General features: G+C 40.7%; 1 protein-coding gene across 1 annotated transcript in view; it reads right to left on the minus strand.

Annotated features, from left to right (window-relative positions):
* The window catches only part of LOC140203352 (uncharacterized), a 60,829-nt gene that overhangs the window by 21,086 nt on the left and 18,305 nt on the right, over nt 1-21,438 (minus strand). Inside the window, exons 6-14 of the mRNA XM_072269393.1 lie at nt 20,038-20,144; nt 18,889-19,015; nt 17,729-17,849; nt 15,664-15,749; nt 14,305-14,435; nt 6,768-6,827; nt 3,418-3,484; nt 2,569-2,663; nt 605-733 (exon numbers count right to left, since the gene is read on the minus strand). Coding sequence (XP_072125494.1) covers nt 605-733; nt 2,569-2,663; nt 3,418-3,484; nt 6,768-6,827; nt 14,305-14,435; nt 15,664-15,749; nt 17,729-17,849; nt 18,889-19,015; nt 20,038-20,144 — 923 coding nt within the window. The remainder of the gene's footprint in view (nt 1-604; nt 734-2,568; nt 2,664-3,417; nt 3,485-6,767; nt 6,828-14,304; nt 14,436-15,663; nt 15,750-17,728; nt 17,850-18,888; nt 19,016-20,037; nt 20,145-21,438) is intronic.

Genomic DNA, 21,438 nt, shown 5'->3' on the forward strand with positions numbered 1-21,438 from the left:
GGTCCTCGGCCCGAAATGTTGGCTCTTTATTCCTTTCCATAGATACTGCCTGACCTCCAGCACTTCACATGCATTGTCCTTTTTAACCTCTGCTTAGCTGAACAGGCGTGATTGGACAACATTGAGCGGGAACCAGGCTGGGGCCTTCAGAGCTCAGTTCTGGGCCGCATTATCGTCTAAAATTATACCCTCGATTAAATTACTTTCATTCTCCCTCTATCAACTGTGCAGCTGAAGAGTTAGTCTGAAGCGCTGAGAATCAGGAGCCTGGTTTAAGGATCCCTATCACCCAGGACATGCCCCCTTCTCATCGCTACCATCAGGGAGGTAGAGGAGCCTGAGGCCTCAAGGTTCAGGAACATCTTCTTCCCTTCAGCCATCAGATTTCTGAATGGACATTGAATCCATGAACACTACCTCACTACTTCTTTTTCTCTTTTTGAACTACTTATTTAATTTAACTTTAAAATACAAATATATATACTGTATATATACTTCTTACTGTAATGTACAATTTTAATTATGCATCGCATGTACTGCTGCCACATAACAACAAATTTCACGACATATGCCTGTGATACTAAACTTCTTTCTGATTCCTTACATACTGCACTGTTAACTGCAGGTGAATATCCATGTCTCCAAGGCCCAGATTTAGCTCTCCTGAAGGTGCAATGACTGCGCAGTACACGGCTGTGTTATGCTCCTGTAATATTGCCACACCACTGGTATCCTGGAAAAAGGGATTGAAGTTCTTTAAAATGAGCACAGCCTGGTAACAATGCACAAAATATAGTTGGCAACACATTCTTCTACAGCAGCACAGACGTGTATAGCAGGTGAAGTGAAATGGGCAAAGCAACCTTTGCAAGATTCAACTGCACACTTGCCCCAAGCGGGTGCGAGCAGTAGCCCAGACCCTGCACACTTAGCGTGCAGAATTAGCCCCACCACCGCAGATCTCGGCAGTGTTCAACAGCGGCTCACGATGAAGAGCCTCAGGGTGAAGTCTGGTGGCAGGTACAGTTGTGGCTTTCAGCTGGTGGCGAGAGGGTGGAGTTGGGATCTCAGCTAGCTTCATGTAAATTGGGGTCACATTCGCGGGGAATCGGCGTCATTTATGTCCAGTGTTACAGATATAATTCTATCTGCCAGTGAGGCCGAAGATTGTATGCACAATAGAATGCCTAGGCCATATCCACATGTGGACTGAAGACCCATACTTTCAACCTACCACCAGACGGTCAGAGGCCTGTCATCCATTGTGGATCAGTTCCACTGAAAGAACAGGCAGTTTTCAACCCACACTCAATGCCCTCTTTGCTCAAAGTAGAGACACCTGGCAAATATAACCTGGCAACAAGCACTATGCAACAATATTAAGTGATCCCTGATGCACAATTACATGTACAAAGTACAGCAATCCCGTTGAAAATACAAATAAATTATAGGTCAGGAACAACAGCCAATGGGCTCCCTCCTTTCACACCTCCGGCATCGGAAGGAAATGTAGCATCCCACGCTGTGAAGCTCATGGGTCAACAATTGGGACTGGTGTATTTATAGCACAAGCTATTTCTAATAAACAAGGTGGAACAAAACCAACCCAGGCTTCACTGATTCACACTCTTCATGGACTGGCCATGAGTTGTGCAAAATGTGTGTTCAGCCCACCAGGCTGCTGGGATGGCTTCTGCTCACCACATTTAGACCCAGTCACAATGGGGAGATTTTGAAAAAGTGTCAGAGTCTTGAATAAAGAGTGGAAAAAAGTTTAAAAAAAACATTTTAAACTCAATAGATTCTGCAGATGCTGGAAATCCAAAGCAACACACACAAAATGCTGGAGGAACTCAACAGTTCAGGCAGCATCTATGGAAATGAATAAACAGTTGATATTTCAGGCCGAGAGCTTCATAAAGACTCGCGGCCAAAATGTTGACAGTTTATTCGTTTCCACAGACGCTGGCTGACCAGCTGAGTTGCTCCAGCATTTTCTGAATGTTGTTAGAAAGACATTTATTCGTTTTTGGGATCTGGACACCTGTGTTAATGCCAGCATTTGTTGCCCATCCTGAAATGCCCCCGAGAAGGTGGTGGTGAACTGCCGCAGTCAGCAGCTGAAAGCACCTCCCCAATGTTGTTGGGAAGGGTTTGGACCCAGCAAGGCTGAGGTGTTTCCAGGTCAGGATGCTGCTTGTCTTGGGCTGGAATCGGCATTTGAAGCTGCTTTCCACATGCCTGCCGCTCTTTCCTTCTAGGTGACCGATGCTGAGGGTTTGGGAGTGTCCGAGGTGAGTATCGGAGGACATTCTGTGGATGGTAACAACCGTGGTCACGATGCACACAGACCACAATGCGGCAATGTTGTGCTTCCGCGCCACCTGCTGGTGGCTTTTCATCTTGCATCTGCTCAGCTGAGGTTTGGCCATGCTCAGCAGGTAGAAAAAGACTCCTTTACTGAAAGGAAACTTTGCGGTCAAAAGGCAACCCAGAACAGTAAAATTATTTTACTCATCACTTCTAACTAAACATAAAACTTACTAAACATAAAACTTAATAGTTTACCATGTGACCACAAAAGTGTCGAATTGTCTCCCCATTGATATCAGTTCCGATGGCTGAGATGAACAATGGATTCATGCCCAGGCGGCTCAGGCAGTCTGAAGAACAGATAAAGCACACATAGTAAATGTGTAGTATACCTTTCTTCACCATTACTGAGAGATAGTTAGTTAATGCCAATATTTAGATTAGATTAGATTATGAGGACACTCAGTCCTCGTTTATTGTCATTTAGAAATGCATGCATTAAAAAATGTAAGGTTTGCATGAAGCTTAAAGGTAGGGTCAATATACTGTGGAAGCAAATACGCTTAATTGACAATTTTGACCAAGTTTTTGCTTACTTTAAATTGGCTTTGACAAATAGAATGATATGAGTGGAAAATATATTCTGCATGAAGAAAATGGAGAAACCATGAATGCAAGGGTTAACATGTGATGGTTCTTCAAAATAAAGTCATCACAACTAGAAGATAATGCTACCATTAAAGGAAGGAGACAAGTCTTCTTTTAGAAATATAAATAATCGCTTGATCATTCTTCACACAGAAGAAATCAAATAATTTCTTTTGAATCACAAGTGATTTGTATTGATGAATCCATCAAAACGCCTAGTTTAGCAACCTTATATTTTCTCATAGTTGCCATTTTTAACTTCAGTGCCATGTGACATTTGCTCTCTATCTCACAATGGATTAAAAAAATTATAATTCTGATGAGTAATGTCAACAAATGTGGTCAGAAGAGCATTAATAACTTCAATATATCATCACAGATGATCAGATTTCTGTCTGCTTTTTGCGTAATTTGTGTCTTATTGCTCCCAGATGATATGCTGAAAGATCTACTCACCAGCCAGGTTTCTGCCAACACCCCCTATTGACTGACGTACGATGCTGCGGTTTGTGGGGCCACCAAACTACGTGTAAGAAACAGCAAAGAGTATACTTCAATAACAAACATCATTGTTCCAATTTCAGGGGTCAACCTTGCTATGTGGAAGACGGATTAGCCAGCAACTGCAGTCTGTGCACTCAAACACCAGCACCCAACCTGAGCAGAGTCTTCTGGACCGACACTGTGTGAGGCATGAGAGAAGTAAATAATTCTGCCCATCATCCTACAAAGACCAGAGAAGACCTTCAAGTGAAATGGCCAATAATTTTCACTCAAGGAACACAGGGGGTGATTATCAAGTCCTTTTCTGATGACAACATTACAATTAAAGAACTTAATTGGCTGTAAATCTTACTTAAAAATCTTGAGATTATGAAAAATACTATTTAAATGCAATCTTTCTCTCTCTTGTTACTACTGTGTTAGTCTCAATATGAGACCTTGACGTAACTAGTGAACCTGTATTCTACACTCCACTGTTCACCAAGACAGTTTGCCCGCCTCCCACTATTCACTGAGACTGTAATCTGCCCCTCACTGTTCACTGAGACTGAAATCTGCCCCCTACAGTTTACTGAGACTGTAATCTGCCCCCACTGTTCACTGAGACTGTAATCTGCCCCCACTGTTCACTGAGACTGTAATCTGCCCCCTCAATGTTCACTGAGACTGTAATCTCCCCCCACTTTTCACTGAGACCGTAATCTTCACCCACTGTTCACTCACTGAGACTGTACCCTGTTCCTCTTTGCAGCCAGTGAGTGTGCAGCCTACTGTCTGTCTGCACCCCACATCAGATATCGTTGGTGCTCACCGACTTTCTCAGCATAAGTAGCGTCTGACTGAGGCAGCTAGGACTGACTGGCAGTGTCTTTCTAAACTGGACGAAGTGAAACACTGGGGCCACCTTCTCACAGTGTTGCTCAAATTCGTGTCCTCATGGTGTGGAAGTCTCTCTGAAGGAACCGCTGGTGGAGGTGAAGTTTGTGGAGGGTGTAACCTGCAGCCATTATGGCTGGAATAAATGCGGACATGGGGACTTTATAGCATGCCATCACCATCTTAACTGTTCACTTAAACAGTTAAACATCGCAGCCTTGCAAAGCCAAAACTGCCTACCCCTAAATACCTTTAACACAATGCCAGAAGTTTACCTTGCACCTCTGCAGTCCCTCCTGTGGAGTCCCCTCACAGTGCTGTTGGGGGTGGGGGTGGTGCACCAGAATTTAGACACAGTGACAGTGAAGCAATGACAATGTAATTCAGGATGGGGCAAGTGCAGGTGGACAGTGTGACGAGACCTTTTGCTGTCGTCCTTGGTGGGCGAAGTCATAGGTTACTGACCTGCGGTTCCAGTAACTGCAGTCTATTTCATTGATGGCAAGCACTATAACCGCTACAGTAAAGGGAATGAACCTTTACGGTGGAGAACAGGGTATCAAGTCAGTGAGTTACGTTTTTCCGATGGTGTAAAAGGCCAGAGTGGTTTGGGGAGTCGGAAGGTTAGCCAGTCACTGAAGGTGCCCAGCTTCCAATCTAATTTTACAGTCACAGTACATATGTACATTGGCCTTGTCCAGGTAAGTTCTGGTCAAAGTATCTGTCATATTGATAATGGTGGGAGATTCTGTAATAGTAATGCCATTGAACGCTGAGGGTAGATGGTTAGGTTCCTCTACCTGACGCCTACCAAGTGGGGGAGGAGGGAGGAGTGGACAGTGTTCTGTACAACCTCATAAATAAATATCTTTTGGCATCTTCATCCAATTAATCTGTGCTTCAAAAAAATTCTCATATTTGACAAGTCATGTTTTTGATTAATCTATGTGTCCTGCAAAAAGTTTAAATTTTATCCAGCACCATATTCGAAATGAGTATAATTTAATAGTTTACAGAGTACAGAGTCACTCCCTGAACCTCACTCCTGCTGGTAGTTTTGTACACATAACCCCCGAATGCACATCCAAATTTAGCTGGCTACAGATTCCCAGGATAGATAGAAACCCTCCACACAATTACACTGCAGGTAATTAGAAGGAAAATACTTGAAACTGTGGAAATCAAAATGCAAACCATTATCATATTTTTTGGGAATGCCCCATTATCAAAGACTATTGGAGTGGGATACGTAATGCCCTACAAGTCATCTTTAAATATGAAATACCCTTAGAGAGTAAAACCATATATTTTGGATATATACCTCAAGAATGGCTGAAGAGAGATAAATATTTAATGAATATACTGCTGGTGGCTGGTAAAAAGACCCTTACCAGGAAATGGTTATCACAGGAGAGCCCAACTTTAAATGTATGGATGGAAATTACAATGGACATTTACAAAATGGAGAAGACAACAGCATCTGTTAATCATAAGTTGGAACAATGTTTTTCATACTGGAAAAATGGTTTAACTACATAACACCTCATAGACCTGATTTTATTCTCACAAGTCAATGAATATGTTGTAAAGGAAATCACTCCCTACTCTGTACATAGTTTTCTTCTTTCGATTGTTCTTTCTTTCCTCTCCTTTCTATAAATGTATACCTCAGATAAATATTATGTGGAGATTTGTGACAAAATATGATTATATGATATATATATATATATACAGTTTCTGGTATACATCTTATGGAAATGTTTGTCTGATGATGAAATTCAATAAAATATAAATTACAAAAATAAAGGAAAATACTTCCACTTTCATTTAAAAACCATCAAGTCGAAATGCAGCTATTGATCAAGATTTCCTGTTGCCGAAAACTTTGCACTTTTAGTTGAGGCTGAGATGAAATACTGCAGTAGATTCGAGCTCTGGCTTGGTTTCAATTTAGGGGTGAAGTATTCAGTTAGTGAGAGGTAATGCTGACTCCAAACGGCAACAGACTGGGATGCAAAGGATCAAATGCCTTTTCAAGCAATTCCTCCCACACTGGATTGATTATCAATGTATGGTTCTGTCTCGGAAGGGTGCTGCAGATTTCAGATACTTCTTTGTAATTGCAAAAGCAGTGAACTCTCAGGAGTATGGTTGTTTTTTTTAAAACTTCTGCTAATATCATTCAAGTTAACAAATTTATCCAGAGAGTTTCCTCCTATGCCATAAAAAATACAGATGGTTATCCACCCATAATACATATCTGAGGAGGGAGGAAGGAAGAGAGTAATCTCAGCAATATTTTTGCAAATTATTAATAATGGGTTAAAGAGCTAAATGTTATAGAGAATCATTGCTGTCAAAAATAAAGCAATATCCAAGTACAAGTTGTTGAACATTTGCATAGTTTTATTGCAGTGCTCACCTACCATCATATCGCCATGTTCCACCTTGATAACATAATCAATATTGCAGCCACCAATCACGACCTGTGGAAATGGAAAATAGGAAACGGGAACAGGTGAGGAAAATGTGATCAATTCATTCAGGAAAAAAGGATTTGGGTTTCATTTGATGACAGCTGAATTTTTTGCATTGCTGTTCCTGATATCTTTATCTTACGCTAAGTTGATTGTTGCAATGACACAAATCAAACAGAACTAATGAACCCAACAAGAACCTCACAATTTTAGGTTCTTTTTGTTTTCTCTATGAAAATAGACAAAATGCTCAATCCATCTTTCCAGCACAAGTTGTTTCCTTGACTTCAGGGGGAAGAATGTTTCTGCCAAATCCGAAGGCACCTAGATGGCAAAGACCATAAAATGATAAGATATAGGAGCAGAATTAGGTCATTCGGCCCATCGATTCCACTCCGCCATTTCATCATGGTGGATCCATTTTCCCACTCAGCCCCAATCTCCTGCCTTCTCCCCATTATCTTTCATGGCTCGACTAATCAAGAATCTAACAACCTCTGCCTTAATTATACCCAATGACTTGGCTTCTACAGCCACCTGTCACAACGAATTCCACAGATTCACCACTCTCTGGCTAAAGAAATTCCTCATCTCCATTCTAAATGGATATCCCTCTATCCTGAGGCTGTGTCCTCTGGTCTTAGACTCCCCCATCATAGGAAACACCTTCTCCACATCCACTCTATTAAGATCTTTCGACATTTGATAGGTTTCAATGAGATTCCCTCCTCATTCTTCTCAATTCCAGTGAGTCCAGGTCCAGAGCCATCAAACACTCCTCATATGAAAAGCCTTTCAGTCCTGGAATCATTTTTGTGAACTCTCCAATGTCAGCACATCCTTTCTTAGATAAGGAGCCCAAAACTGCTCACAATACTCCAAGTGAGGCCTCACCAGTGCTTTATAAAGCCTCAACATTACGTCCTTGCTTTTATATTCTATTCCTCTCCAAATGAATGCTAACGTCGAATTTGCCTTCCTCATCACAGACTCAACCCGCAACTTAATCTTCAGGGAATCCTGCACAATGACTCCCAACTCCCAAATACCACAAAGGGCAGAGCAGGCAAACAGGAAGTGCATCAGAAACCAGACGTAATAATATCTTACTGCTCCAGTGAGTCAGGTGCAATCCTGACCTCCTGTGTGGAGTCTGCACGTCCTCCCTGTAATCGTCTGTTTCCCACATCCCAAAGGCATGCTTGCACATTGGCTGACTGCTGTAAACTGCCCCTGGTGTAGGCTAATGGCAGGAGAATCATGGGGAGGAGTGGGGAGGGAAACAGATGAGTAACTGAGAGAGGAAAAGCTACAGGGAAATAAATGATATTGGATTGATTAGATTGGATTGGTCTGCACTGAGAGTCAGCACAAACTTGATGGGGCAAAGGGTCTCTTCACACATGAGAAATTTGAGAATTTGGGATTGCTGTTCCAGACCAGAGACAAAATGGTAAACAGAATTACAAGTATATTACCATCTTACATGGCACATTGACAGCATTTTAACCGGTGCTTTGCAACCTCAATGATTTACAGCCTGAACATGCTCCAAATATGGCTTAGCATATTAAAATTTTCAGTGAGAAGTGTACTGCTTTATTTTCAAACATAATACAGTCTCGAAGTTCTCTCCTAGTCTCTTACTGTACTGTTACTCCCCTGGGCTTCTACTATGCCAGCCTCTGACACTTTCTCGAATGTGATAAGGGGTCTCCTGATGAGTTTCAATAACATCAACTCATGGCTTCATTTCATGTATGCATGTCGCAATGCATGTAAATATAAGACCATAAGAGCTAGGAGCAGAATTAGGCCATTTGGCCTATCGCCTGCTCTGCCATTTCATCATGCCTGATCCATTTTCCCTCCCAGACCCAATTTCCTGCCTTCTCCCCGTATCCCTTCATGTCCCGACTGATCAAGAATCTATCAACCTCTGCCTTAAGTATACATAAAGACCTGGCCTCAATGGCTGCCTGTGGCAAAGAATTCCACAGATTCACCACTCTCTTGCTAAAGAAATTCCTCCACAATTCCATTCTAAAAGGACGCCCCTCTATTGTGAGGCTGTGTCCTCCGGTCTTAGACTCTCCCACCACAGGAAACATCCACTCCACCTCCACTCTATCAAGGCTTTTCACCATTCGATAGGTTTCAATTAGGTCACCCCTCATTCTTCTGAATTCCAGTGAATACAGGCCCAGATCCACCAAATGCTCTTCATATGACAAGTCATTCGATCCTGGAATAATTTTCATGAACCTCCTTTGAACCCTCTCCAGTTTCAGTACATCCTTTGTAAGATAAGGGGCCCAAATCTGCTCACAACACTCCAAGTGAGGCCTCACCAGTGCTTTATGAAGTTTCAACATTACACCATTGCTTTCATATTCTAGTCCTCTTGAAACGAATGCTAACATCGCATTTGTCCTCCTCACCACAGACTCAATCTGTAAATTAACCTTTAGGGAATCCTGCACAAGGACTTCATATATTAATATATGGTGTTTTAATGTAGCAAAATGTCTGAATGTGCTCAATCAAAGGGATATCATTAAAAAAGAATATGACACTAAGCTACAAGAGAAATTAGAACAATTAGTTGGTCAAAGAGAAGGGTTTTTCTTTCTTTTCTTTTTAAATCTTTTTAATAATTTTCAAAATTATAAACACAGTAACAAAGTTGATACAAAGAGATTGGAATAATCTTAATAAGGATTTTAAGTAACATAGGTATAATAGACTTCCAAACTCATAATGAAATTAGTCATCAGGAAAAAAAGAAATAAAAAGAAAAAAATATATATATAAACAAAGAAAGACCCCCAAAAGAAAAAGAAAAAAAACCCAAAAAACAGAACAAAACAGGGCTAGACCAATATCTTGAATCAGACACGTTCAGTAATGTCATCAACTCCGCTCCTCTATTCATATAATTTAAGTTAAATAAAAAAAAGATTTGGAAAGGTCAGATTACATCATATGAAAATGTTGCATAAAAGGTTTCCAAGTTTCTTCAACTTTAACCAAAGGATCAAAAATATCACTTCTAATTTTTTCTAAATTTAAACTTAATATAGTTTGAGAAAACCATTGGAATGTAGTAGGAGGATTGGTTTCCTTCCAGTTCAATAAAATAGATCTTCTCGCCATTAAAGTAACAAATGCTATCATCTGACAGGCTGAAGAAGACAAAGATCTATATTCTACCATTGGCAATCCAAAAATTGCCGTAATAGGATGGGGTTTTAAATCAAAACATAGAACTGTTGAAATAATATCAAAAATATCTTTCCAATATTTTTCCAAAAGAGGACAGGACCAAAACATATGAGTTAAAGAAGCCACCTCAGAGTGACATCTATCACAAATAGGGTTTATGTGGGAATAAAAATGGGCTAATTTATCTTTGGACATATGGGCTCTATGCACTATTTTAAATTGTATTAATGTATGTTTAGCACATATAGAAGAAGTACTAACTAATTGAAAAATTTTATCCCATTTCTCTATAGGTAGGGAAAGTTGAAGTTCCCTTTCCCATTCATTTTTAATTTTATCAGATATACCTGGCTGTAATTTCATAATTATATCATAGATAATTGCTATTAATCCCTTCTGAAAAGGATTTAAACCTAAAATTTTATCAATATTATCAACAGGATTTGAAATCGGAAAGGTAGGCAACGTAGTATTTTAAAAATTTCTTATTTGTAAATATCTAAAAAAATGGGATCTAATCAAATCAAATTTCTTAGATAACTGCTCAGAAGACATAAAACAGTTATCTAGAAATAAGTCATGAAAACATATTATACCTTTCGTTTTCCATATCAAAAAAGCTTGGCCCATAACCGAGGGTTGAAAAAAGAAATTAGATATAATAGAACTTGATAACATAAATTCATCCAGGCCAAAAAATTTACGAAATTGAAACCATGTTCGCAATGTATGTTTAACTATAGGGTTAAACATTTGTTTATTCAATTTAGATAGTGCAAAAGGCAGTGAAGTTCCTAAAATGGAAGCTAAAGAAAACCCTTGTACAGAATGGCCTTCAAGGTTTACTCAATATGGGCTTGGAGTTATATTCCAATCTTGCGTCCAAAATATTAAATATTGAATATTAATATTTAGTTCGATATATATATCTTGGATTAAACTGATATATCTCACCCCTTTGGCTTTGGTATTTACTAATAATCAAAGATCCCCTTTTTTTCATTTATTCCGTGGTACTAGGCAGGGTTGCCCTCTTAGTCCACTACTATTTGATATTGCCTTGGAACCGCTAGCTATTGCCATTCGTGACTCCCCTAATATATTTGGCATTACCCGTGGAAATGAGACTCATAAATTATCACTATATGCAGGTGATCTACTATTATGTATTTCTAACCCAGGACAATCTATTCCGGCAGTATTAACTTTGCTTGCTCAGTTTAGTAGTTTTTCTGGTTATAAACTGAACCTAGGTAAGAGTGAACTTTTTCCATTAAATATGCAGGTTCCCATTTATAGAAATTCTCCATTTAGAGTGACTACTGACTATTTTACTTATCTAGGAGTTAAAATTACTAAGAGACATAAGGATCTATTCAATTTCAACCTTTTTACCGTTAATTAATCAGATTAAATAACTGATTACTAAGTGGTCCCCATTGTCTCTATCATTGATTGGCCGAATCAATGCTATTAAAATGATTACTTTACCTAAATTTTTATATTTATTTCAAATGATACAGATTTTTATTCCTAAACCCTTTTTTGATACTATTGATTCTAAAGTTTCCTCTTATATATGGCAAAAAAAATCCCAGATTAAGTAAAAAATACTACAAGAAAGAGGGTGGTTTGGTATTGCCTAACCTAAGATTTTATTATTGGGCAATTAATATTTGATGGTTTTTTCAAGATTATCTAAAGAGAGTGAGTCATTCAGAGGGAGAGAGGTTTCAGAAAGGATTCATAGTCAGATTTATTTCTCACATGTACATTGAAGCATATAATGAAATGTTCTGTTTGTGTTAACAACCAAAACTCCCAAGGATATGCTGGGGGCAGCCAACGAGTGTTGGAGACATAGCATGCCCACTTATGTTCAGCGGAACAAAACAATAACAATGAAACAAGCCCCTTTCCCACCCTCCCGCCCACCCCCTCACACACACAGACAGGCTTCCCACCACAAGGCAGGCTACCTCAAGATCCCCAGAGCTTAGAGCCGATGAATGGCGAACTGAAGCAGCCCAGAGCATTGTGGGACAGGAGCTGATTATGGAGTCAGGGAGTGCTGAGGCTCTGGAGGGTCAGGATGCAAATTTTAAAGTGAGACACTGTAGCACTGAAGGCTAGTATCAGTCAGGAAGCACAGGGTGATGGATAGATGAGACCTTGTGAATTAAAATACAGGTAGGGATGTTGGAGTGGAGGTGGAGTTTATGAGAGGTGGAATCTGCCAGTCAGAAGATCACTGCAATAGACGAATGCTACCATGGCAGGAGAAGGTACTTTAGAAGTGGCAATGGGGAAGAAACTTATATCTGTAGAACCATCTCAGCGTCAGATACAACAGTGTGGTTCAGCATCAGATAATTACTGACATAAAGTGCTGCCCCGGTTGTTGTGCTGGCCAAAGCAAGTGGCTTCAGTCTTCCCAACATTTAGGTGGAAAGATTTTTATTCATCTGGAACTATGAGTTGGTCGAGCATTTGGTAAATAGGAAACAATAAGGAACTGACTATCTCGGAATTGGAAGAATAGGGAATTTCCTCTCCTCATCTACGTTTCCTTGCATGGCCTGCAGCTGTGGACATGACTGTCTCCAAGTCTCCATCAAGGCACTTGTGAATCAAGTGGAGATCCTGTTGGTAAGAACAGGAAGCAGTGTTTACTCTTCTGAGTTTAAGAAAGAAAATGGGATTGCCTCTTCAGATCATTTTTGTCTCCTTTCTCACTAATGAGCACATCCCTACTCTACAGCAACATGGGGAGAAATGTAAAGATGCAGCTCCCATCACAAGTCATTAAGACTACACACTCTTTCAAAGTTATTTTTACTTCTCAGGGATGTCACAAGCCAGTCAGCATGTATTGTCTATCCCCAACGTCCTTGCATCGTGGCTTAAAGTCTTGAACACTGCAGCCGAGGTGATACAGGTACGTCCACAGCACTGTTAGGCAAGCAGCTACAGGATTTAGATGCAGTGACAGCGAAGGAACGTGAGCTGACCCACATTTTATGTCGTGTTAGTTGGAAGGCAGCTTCATATACTGTATGAGATCATGGGCTTGAATAGTGTTACCAAACATTTCTGAGCAACCTCACTGAAACTATTATTGATGTACATATGCAGATGTCACGTTTATCTTTTAGAAATCAAAACTACAGAATTGAATCGTTTTCAAATATTTTGTTCCATTCCAGAAGAAATCCTTTCTAAGTGCTGTCCATCTTAGAAATGCCTTCTCTGTTAGGACTGCAAACTACAGATGACCGCTTCATGAACTAATACTAAAATTTTGACACAATATACTCAGGCTGGAGGGTCCAATTTTCCCAGGATGTACCGTGGAGAAGGTCCAATGCCTTTATCTTGCAAATGGAGGGAAACACAGCTGCAACTTAAGAATCCTCCTTTGCATATGAGCTGTGTCATTTTTGGCTGAAATGCACATTGCTATGTTTGGATAAAAAAGGGCACTGCACACCGACACCAAAACCTCTACCCAACGGTGAAGCATGGTGGAAGGAGCATCATGGTTTGGGGCTGCTTTGCTGCCTCAGGGCCTGTACAGCTTACAATCGTTGAAGGAACAATGAATTCAAAATTGTATCAAGACATTTTACAGGAGGATGTCAGAGTAGCAGTCCGTCACCTGAAGCTTAATAGAAGGTGGATAATGCAACAAGTCAGTGATCTGAAAGACAAGAGGAAATCAACAATAGAATGGTTTAAAAAGAAGAAAATTCATGTTTTGGAATGGCTGAGTCAAAATCCTGACCTTAATCCTGTAGAAATGTTATGGAATTTCTGAAGCAAGTTGTTCATGCAAGGAAATTCACCAAAATCCCAGAGATGAGGCAGTTTTGTAAGGAGGAATCGACTAAAATTCCTCCAAGCCAATGTGCTGGACTGATCAACAGTTACCAAAAACATATGGTTGAAGTTATTGCTGTACAAGGGGGTCATACCAGTTACTAAAAGCAAAGTTTCACATACTTTTTCCAACAAATACATGTAATATTGGATAATTTTTCTCAATAAATAAATGAACAAGTATAATTTTTTTGGTGTTATTTATTTAATTATGTTCTCTTTGTCTAGTTTTAGAACTCACATGAAGATCTGATCACATTTTAGGTCATATTTCTGCAGAAGTAGAGAAAATTCTACAGGGTTCACAAACTTTCCAGCGCCACTGTACTGCTGAGTTCCTTCAGCATTTTGCTTGTTACAGTACATTATGGATGTCACTTACTGGCTTAGCAGGAGCTCTGACCTTCTCTTCAGATGGTTGTGATGGAGGGTTGTATCTGCGTGTCTTCTGCTTGGCTAGTGCACGTGCTATACGACTGCCCACCTTTGCATTGGTTTTGATGAGAGCAATATCTTTGTCAAAGTTAAGGATTAGAAGTGAGTCAAAGATTGGCAAACCTAAGACTGAAGTATGAGTGATCTAACCATTTTCTTCACATTATGGATCTGCCCAAACCATGATGCACAATAAAATGACTAAACAGATGAGAAACCTGTACAATGTTCATGACCACAAACAAATAGACATTTGCAAAGCTTATCTACAATTACAGTTCTGACTAGGTACATTCCATTGGTTGTCTAATCATTGCCCCAACAACATAGAAACTGCTGCATTTCATTTAAATGGAGCTTCTTCCCACGGTCCAAAGACATACATTTAGGAGGTCCATTGGTCTTTGTCAATTGCCCTGTGATTAGACTAGTGTTGAATAGGTGGGTTGCTGGACGATGTGGCTAATTGGATCAAAAGGGCCTGTTCCACGTTGTGTCTCTAGATAGATAGATAAATAATCATATTAAAAGGCCCCAGCAAGGAGTCTGAAAGTTTGCAGGCCATCACTTTGTGAAGGGAAATTTCAAAAAACTCTAAATTTGAGAACAGTACACTTCATCAAGTACCTCACCTTCCAGATGTTAATAGAATTCCAGAATGGGGAACTAGTGCACATTATCCCTTCTCACTGTATCCTGAGATCAGGTCAACCTGTAGCAAAAGGAAGACCGTTCCCTTCTGCTCAAAGAAAGAGTGATGGAATCCAATGTCTGAATTACATAATCATCTGAGGGATTCATCTACCAAACTAATTCTGCAGGGTGAGAAAAACTTCTTCCAGGAAAAGGGTTGCCCATGTTTGGAGTTTGCAACAGGGAACTAGAATGACTCAGCTGACCCTAATAAATGAACCCCTTAGGAGAATAGCTTGAATAGTGAGGTAAAGAAGGTGATATTTGAAATACATACCATTTTGGTATGTATTCCCACATCCCACTCCCAGCTCCAGTAACCCAATCCAGACAGGAATTCACTCCGGTCTCACAAATATTCTTCAGCAGTATGACAATAACGCAGCTGCTGTTTGCACAGTGGGTAGCTGTTCAAAGTGTTGGTACCAATTCATGAGTACTAATCTGCTACTACTAACACGTTGGAGGGGAAGACTATATGGCAATTTAATCTTCTAAACCATCAACTGGTCTTGCTAGACCTGCTTAGTTCCTCTGTTCTCACATTCTTGTCCATTTGAAATTTGATTTAAAGTAAGCTACAGATACAATATGGTCCATATATGAAGGATACTGGCAGTCAAGGAAACGCCTTGTGTGAGCTCATAAACTCGTGCTAGAATAAAGGGAGTGACATTCTTGCCCCAGATACCTTTAACCCTGATGGAGGAAAAATAAGGAAAGTCCCATCATATTTAGTTCATTCCTCCAAATCAGAGACATCCAAACACATGGTTTCATGGCCATACCAATGGGCACACTTGCAGGTTTAACCTCCTGCTCCCATTTATTAGCATATCTCCTGTCGCTAACTCCTAACAAATAAGGCAGCAGTCTTTTCAAGTCTGACCACAGTTAATCAAGGCCGTAAGACATAGGAACAGAATTCGGCCATTCAGTTCACCAAGTCTGCTCCACCATTTCATCATGGCTCATTCATTTCGCCCTCAACCCCATTCCCCTGCCTTCTTCTCATAACCTTTCACACCCTGACTAATCAAGAACCTATCAGTCCAGCTGACTTACCTACCTTCAGACCTTTTAGTTTCCCCAGCACCTTCTCCCTAATAATAGCAACTGCACTCACTTCAGTCCCCGACACTCAAATTTCCAGCATACTGCCAGTATCTTCCACAGAGAAGACTGATGCAAAATACTTATTCAGCTCGTCCACCATTTTTCTTGTCCCCCATTACTACCTCTCCAGCATCATTTTCCAGTGGTCCGACATCTACTCTCACCTCTCTTTTACTCTTTATATATCTGAGAAAACGTTTAGTATCCTCTTTTGATATTGTTGGCTAGCTTACCTTCATATTTCATCTTCTGCCTCCCCCTCCCCCCCCATTATGGCTTTTTAGTTGCCTTCTGATTGTTATTAAAAGCTTCCCAATCCTCTATTATATGCCCTCCCTTTTGCTTTTATGTTAGCTTTCACTTCCCTCGTCAGCCATGGTTGCATCATCCTGCAATTAGAACATTTCTTCTTTGGGATGTATCTATCCTGCCCCTTCCAAATTGCTCCCAGAAACCCCAACCATACTGCTCTTCTGCCGTCATCCCTGTTAGTGTTCCCTTCCAATCAACTTTGGCCAACTCCTTTGTCATGCCTCTGTAATTCCCTTTACTCCATTGTAATACTGATACATCTGACTTAAGCTTTTCCCTCTCAAATTGCAGGGTGAATTCAATCATATCATGATCACTGCCTCCATATTATTTTAAGCTCCTTAATCAAATCCTGTGTTGCCCTTAAGGCATTTATTTGACTTTCTGGGGTCTACGCTTTAAATGATTTGTTTGTAACTATTTTCTAGTTAAAGTTAAAGGTTGATAACTATGTTACAGTTTAACAAAGGTAAATTCATTGTCTATGGTATAGCCCACATCCTGGCTACTGTTCAGGGGCCCATCAGGGTCTTTTTACCTTTGCAATTTCTTAACTCTATCCACAAGGATTCTACATCTTCTAATCCTATGTCACCTCTATCTAAGGATTTGATTTCATTTTTTACCTACAGGGAAGATGTAAACAAAGTTGAAAGAATACAGAGAAAATTTACAAGGATGTTGCCAGGTCTGGAGGACCTGAGTGATAAGGAAAGATTGAATAGGTTAGGACTGTATTCTTTAGAACATAGAAGATTGAGGAGAGGTTTGATAGAGGTATAAAAAATTATGAAGGGTATAGATAGGGTAAGTGCAAGCAGGCTTTTTCCACTGAGGTTGGGTGGGACTACAACCAGAGGTCATGGGCTAAGGGTGAAAGGTGAGATGTTTAAGGGGAACACGAGGGGAAGCTTATTCACTCAGCGGGTTTCTGAGAGTGCGGAATGAGCTGCCAGCACAAGTGGTGCATGCGAGCTCAATTTCAATATTTCAGAGAAGTTTGGATAGGTACATGGATAGTAGGGATATGATGAACAGTGCAGTTTAAATGGAGTTGGCGTGGACGAGATGGGCTGAAAGGCCTGTTTTGTGGTGTAGTTCTCTATGACTGTAAACCCTGAATGAATGACTCAAACGAATTACTGGGCACTTATAATTCTTTTTGCTGAAGTTGTGGAGATTAGTGAGGATATTTATTATGGAAATTCAACACAAAATACAATTTTTATGAGTATTCTTGTCTTGCTCACCTTGCCTCTTCCACAGCTTGGCTGATCGCATTATCAATAACCAGGCTTGATGCAGCCTCTTCCTCTGGAATAGGGACGCCGATCAGCACTCCGCTATCCTGGCCAAAATGATGGAGAGTGGCTGTTCAAATAAAAGTAAACGCTTTCACTTTATTAACCAGCAACTCACATCCACCAGTATTGACTGTATTTGTCCATCTTGCAGTAAGGCCCAGTCACCTGCGTATGAATGACACTAGGAACATTTTAATGTTGTTGGTATACACCGCCATGTCAAGCATTTAATGCAAGTTACATCTACTCTTTTAATTTAAATAGAAATAGGGAAAGATTAGATATGACATGATATACACTCTTCAAAGTTCCTCACTTAAGTCCATGGTTTTCAAACTATGTTCCTCAATTTCCAAACAATTTCGAAGAGGAATGCAAAAACTGAATTGCTCTTCCTGAATCTCCAAATAAAGAGAGAGGGCTGGCTTTCAAACTGAAACTGAATGTGTCACATTCCAAACTATTTGATACCTTGATTTTACAACAGAACTTAAAGCTGGCAGCCTTGCATCAACTACTGTGTGAACAGTGAAAGCAGCCCGGCCATTCTGAGTAAAGAGAAAGGAATGTGGAGGACAGCAGCTGTCGACTGGACTCTGAGAATTTACGATGCTGTGCTTGCTTCAGGGCTCTGCTCCTCAGGTGAACTATATCAGATATTAGGTTGGAGAAGGTCTTACTGGGAAGATTTTAACAACTGTGATCTACATCGATAAATTCATATACTGGTAATCACTGCCTTGACAACACAGTCATTTTGTGACCCCCACTTCTGATTTTAATTTCTTCCTGGACAACTGCATCCAATGTGCAATCAGTTTATGGTGTTTTCTCAAATCGGCGTTGGGCACGTGGCCAAGTGGTTAAGGCGTTTGTCTAGTGATCTGAAGGTCGCTAGTTCGAGCCTCAGCTGTGGCAGCACATTTTTGTCCTTGAGCAAGGCACTTAACCACACATTGCTCTAGTCTGTGCGAGGAGTGGCGCCCCACACAGACTTCCAATCTGCGCCTTGTAAGGCATGAAAATGCCCCACGCAGGCCTCTCATGGTCTGAGTCGACGTTCCCTCCTCCCTCCCTCAAATCAGGACTTAGGGGCAGAACCTTACCAATAAGCTTTGCTGCTTCCTCTTCATCCATGACATTGTAAGGAGATTGAAAGCCACTTCTTGGAGTAAAGAATGCTGGGAAGTCACGTGTCTTGCCAAATGTAGCCACACATACCCCTTGTGTCTCCTAAAGTAACCAATATATAATGTTAATTTATCCAAAATGAGAGTTCCAACTTTACTATCATCCTTCATCACTCACTGATACATCCTTCACGTAGAGACAACTTCCACTGCTGTTCTAGAACTGGTATGAGGAGATTACAAGGTGAACAGCGGAAAGGTTTGAGAACATGCTTGCAGCTTCTTTGAAGAAATTCCCAATGATCACTGAGACCACTTGAAGCAGAGACGGGGTGCTCGGCACGGCGTTGAGAACCTCAAGATCAAGCACAGGGAGCCCCGTTCAAGCACTGGAAGGAGCCCCACACCATTTCAGACTACCCAACCAGTTGCCCTCCTCGGGAGGCACAAAAACAGAATGAAAGAAGCCCACCATCAATCCCGAGGGAGGGCCGAAGGGGACAAGGAGTCGGTATAGGAAAAGTAGGAAAGGAAAGGAATAATAAGAATCAGAGAAGAATTGAAACGGGAAAGAACATGTGTGTATGTGAGGAAGGAAGCCGAGTGAGGAATATCAGAGTGGGAAATATGAAGCAAACGACCACTTGTACAATAAAAACAAAATAACTGAGAAATCAGCTTCTATCTATTATGTACCGGGGTAGTGAGTTTGTCCCAAAAGGCTCAAAGGGGCAAAAAAGTTCTAAAGGCAATGGCATTTTAGTTATCAATTCACCGGAGCTACATAACTTACACAGCGCTTTCTCACACATCGTCCAGAAACAGGCTCAAACTGCACGGTTTCGTTCCAGCCATCTAGCGAAGCCTCCTGCATCTATGCTGACACTAGATATTTCATCCCTAACCTTAGTTATGCGGAAAGTTCCTTTCAGAAGATTATTACATATACTTGCAGTTTTGCAGCTGCCATTACATTCATTCTTAGGATTAAAACAAACTTCTCCTTTCCCAAGGATAGAAAGCAAGATTCATCCGTCAGAATAGGCTGACTTCTACCTAAATCAGTACTACGTCTTTAGGAATAATTGTATCAGAATTGGAAGTATTCCAGTGTTCCAAGTGTACCAAGTATTCCAGTGTTCGCCCAATATCCAGGATGGATTTGACTCCTGCTGAAACCACGGCCACAGGGGTGCGACCCAGTTCCGTCAGATCCGAACTGATATCCAGTGCTGTAAAAATAATAACAACACGTGTGAGGTATAGGCCAGTTACTTTGTAGCCGGTCTAATAGTATGGTGGGATACCTTCAAGAAACAAGTGCAAACAAAACAAATGAAAAAGACTCAATACAGTTTAACTGCCCGCTTTATAAACTGATGTTCCTCCGGAGGATGGAAAGTTTCGCAAGTTATTTCTATCTCAAACACATGGTTGTATAAGAGATCTGGACCATTAATCTGAAATGATGGTGTTATAAGCTCTTCTGGGCTGAGTAATTCAGTGTTGCAGTAATTTCTTCTGGACTGCATGTATCAGCACAGTAATACTCTCAACAGGATTGTGAATATCGATAATAAAACATGCTTCCCTGGCTACAGTATCTCACCACATTGAATGGATTTGTAATGTAGTACACCACACAATTTATCATTTTGATACTTTGATGTGCTATCACAAAGTTAACTGACACTAGGATATCCTCCCCTCACCCCACCTTCTTACTCTTCCTTCCCTTGAAGAAGGGCCTTGGCCCGAAATGTCGACAGGTTACTCTCTTCCAATATGCTGCTAGACTTGCTGAGCTCCTCCAGCATTTTGTGTGTGTTGCTTTGGATTCCAGCATCTGTAGATTTTCTTGTGTCCGGGATATTTCCCCTGGATTGAGGGCATTGATACTGTAATGTATCCCCTCAGAGAACATGAATACTATAACACTTCCTTCCAGAGAAAATTTACCATGCTATTCCCTGCTGGGTTCATATCAGATTGAAGATATTCAATTCTACAATACCCTTTGCATGAACTATACGGACAGTTAAAACTACCTTTGAGTTTTACCAGACTATAATGCACTCTCTCAAACAGAGTAAGGTCACACTCTCTCCTGGACTGAGTAGACTGAAATGGCCCTTTCGTGGTGGTCAGTGGGGAGAGCGACACACTGAGATGCTGGGTAGTTTGAAATCATAAAAGGAGGGTGAGGGATGATTGATGAGAGGTGGAATTGGAGTGAACTGTTGGAGATCCATGTAAGAGTGGATTAGTCCTATAACAACCTCTCGCAGGTTGCCTGTAATAGCACTGTACCATTATGGTAACATCTATCTCTACCTAGATGAGTTCCACCTGACTAGAATGTCACCATGAACGTTTTATATATGCACAAAGACATCGTTATTCTCTGACTGAGAATCTAGACAGTCATTGTCCTTAACATTCTTTAATGAAGAGACTGCTGTAGGCCGGCTGTGTCATTATATTAATGAAACTTGCTTTGTGATGTAACAAACGTTTGTTCTGGTC

The sequence above is a fragment of the Mobula birostris genome, chromosome 9 (genome assembly GCF_030028105.1).
Source record: "Mobula birostris isolate sMobBir1 chromosome 9, sMobBir1.hap1, whole genome shotgun sequence".
Lineage (NCBI taxonomy): Eukaryota > Metazoa > Chordata > Chondrichthyes > Myliobatiformes > Myliobatidae > Mobula > Mobula birostris.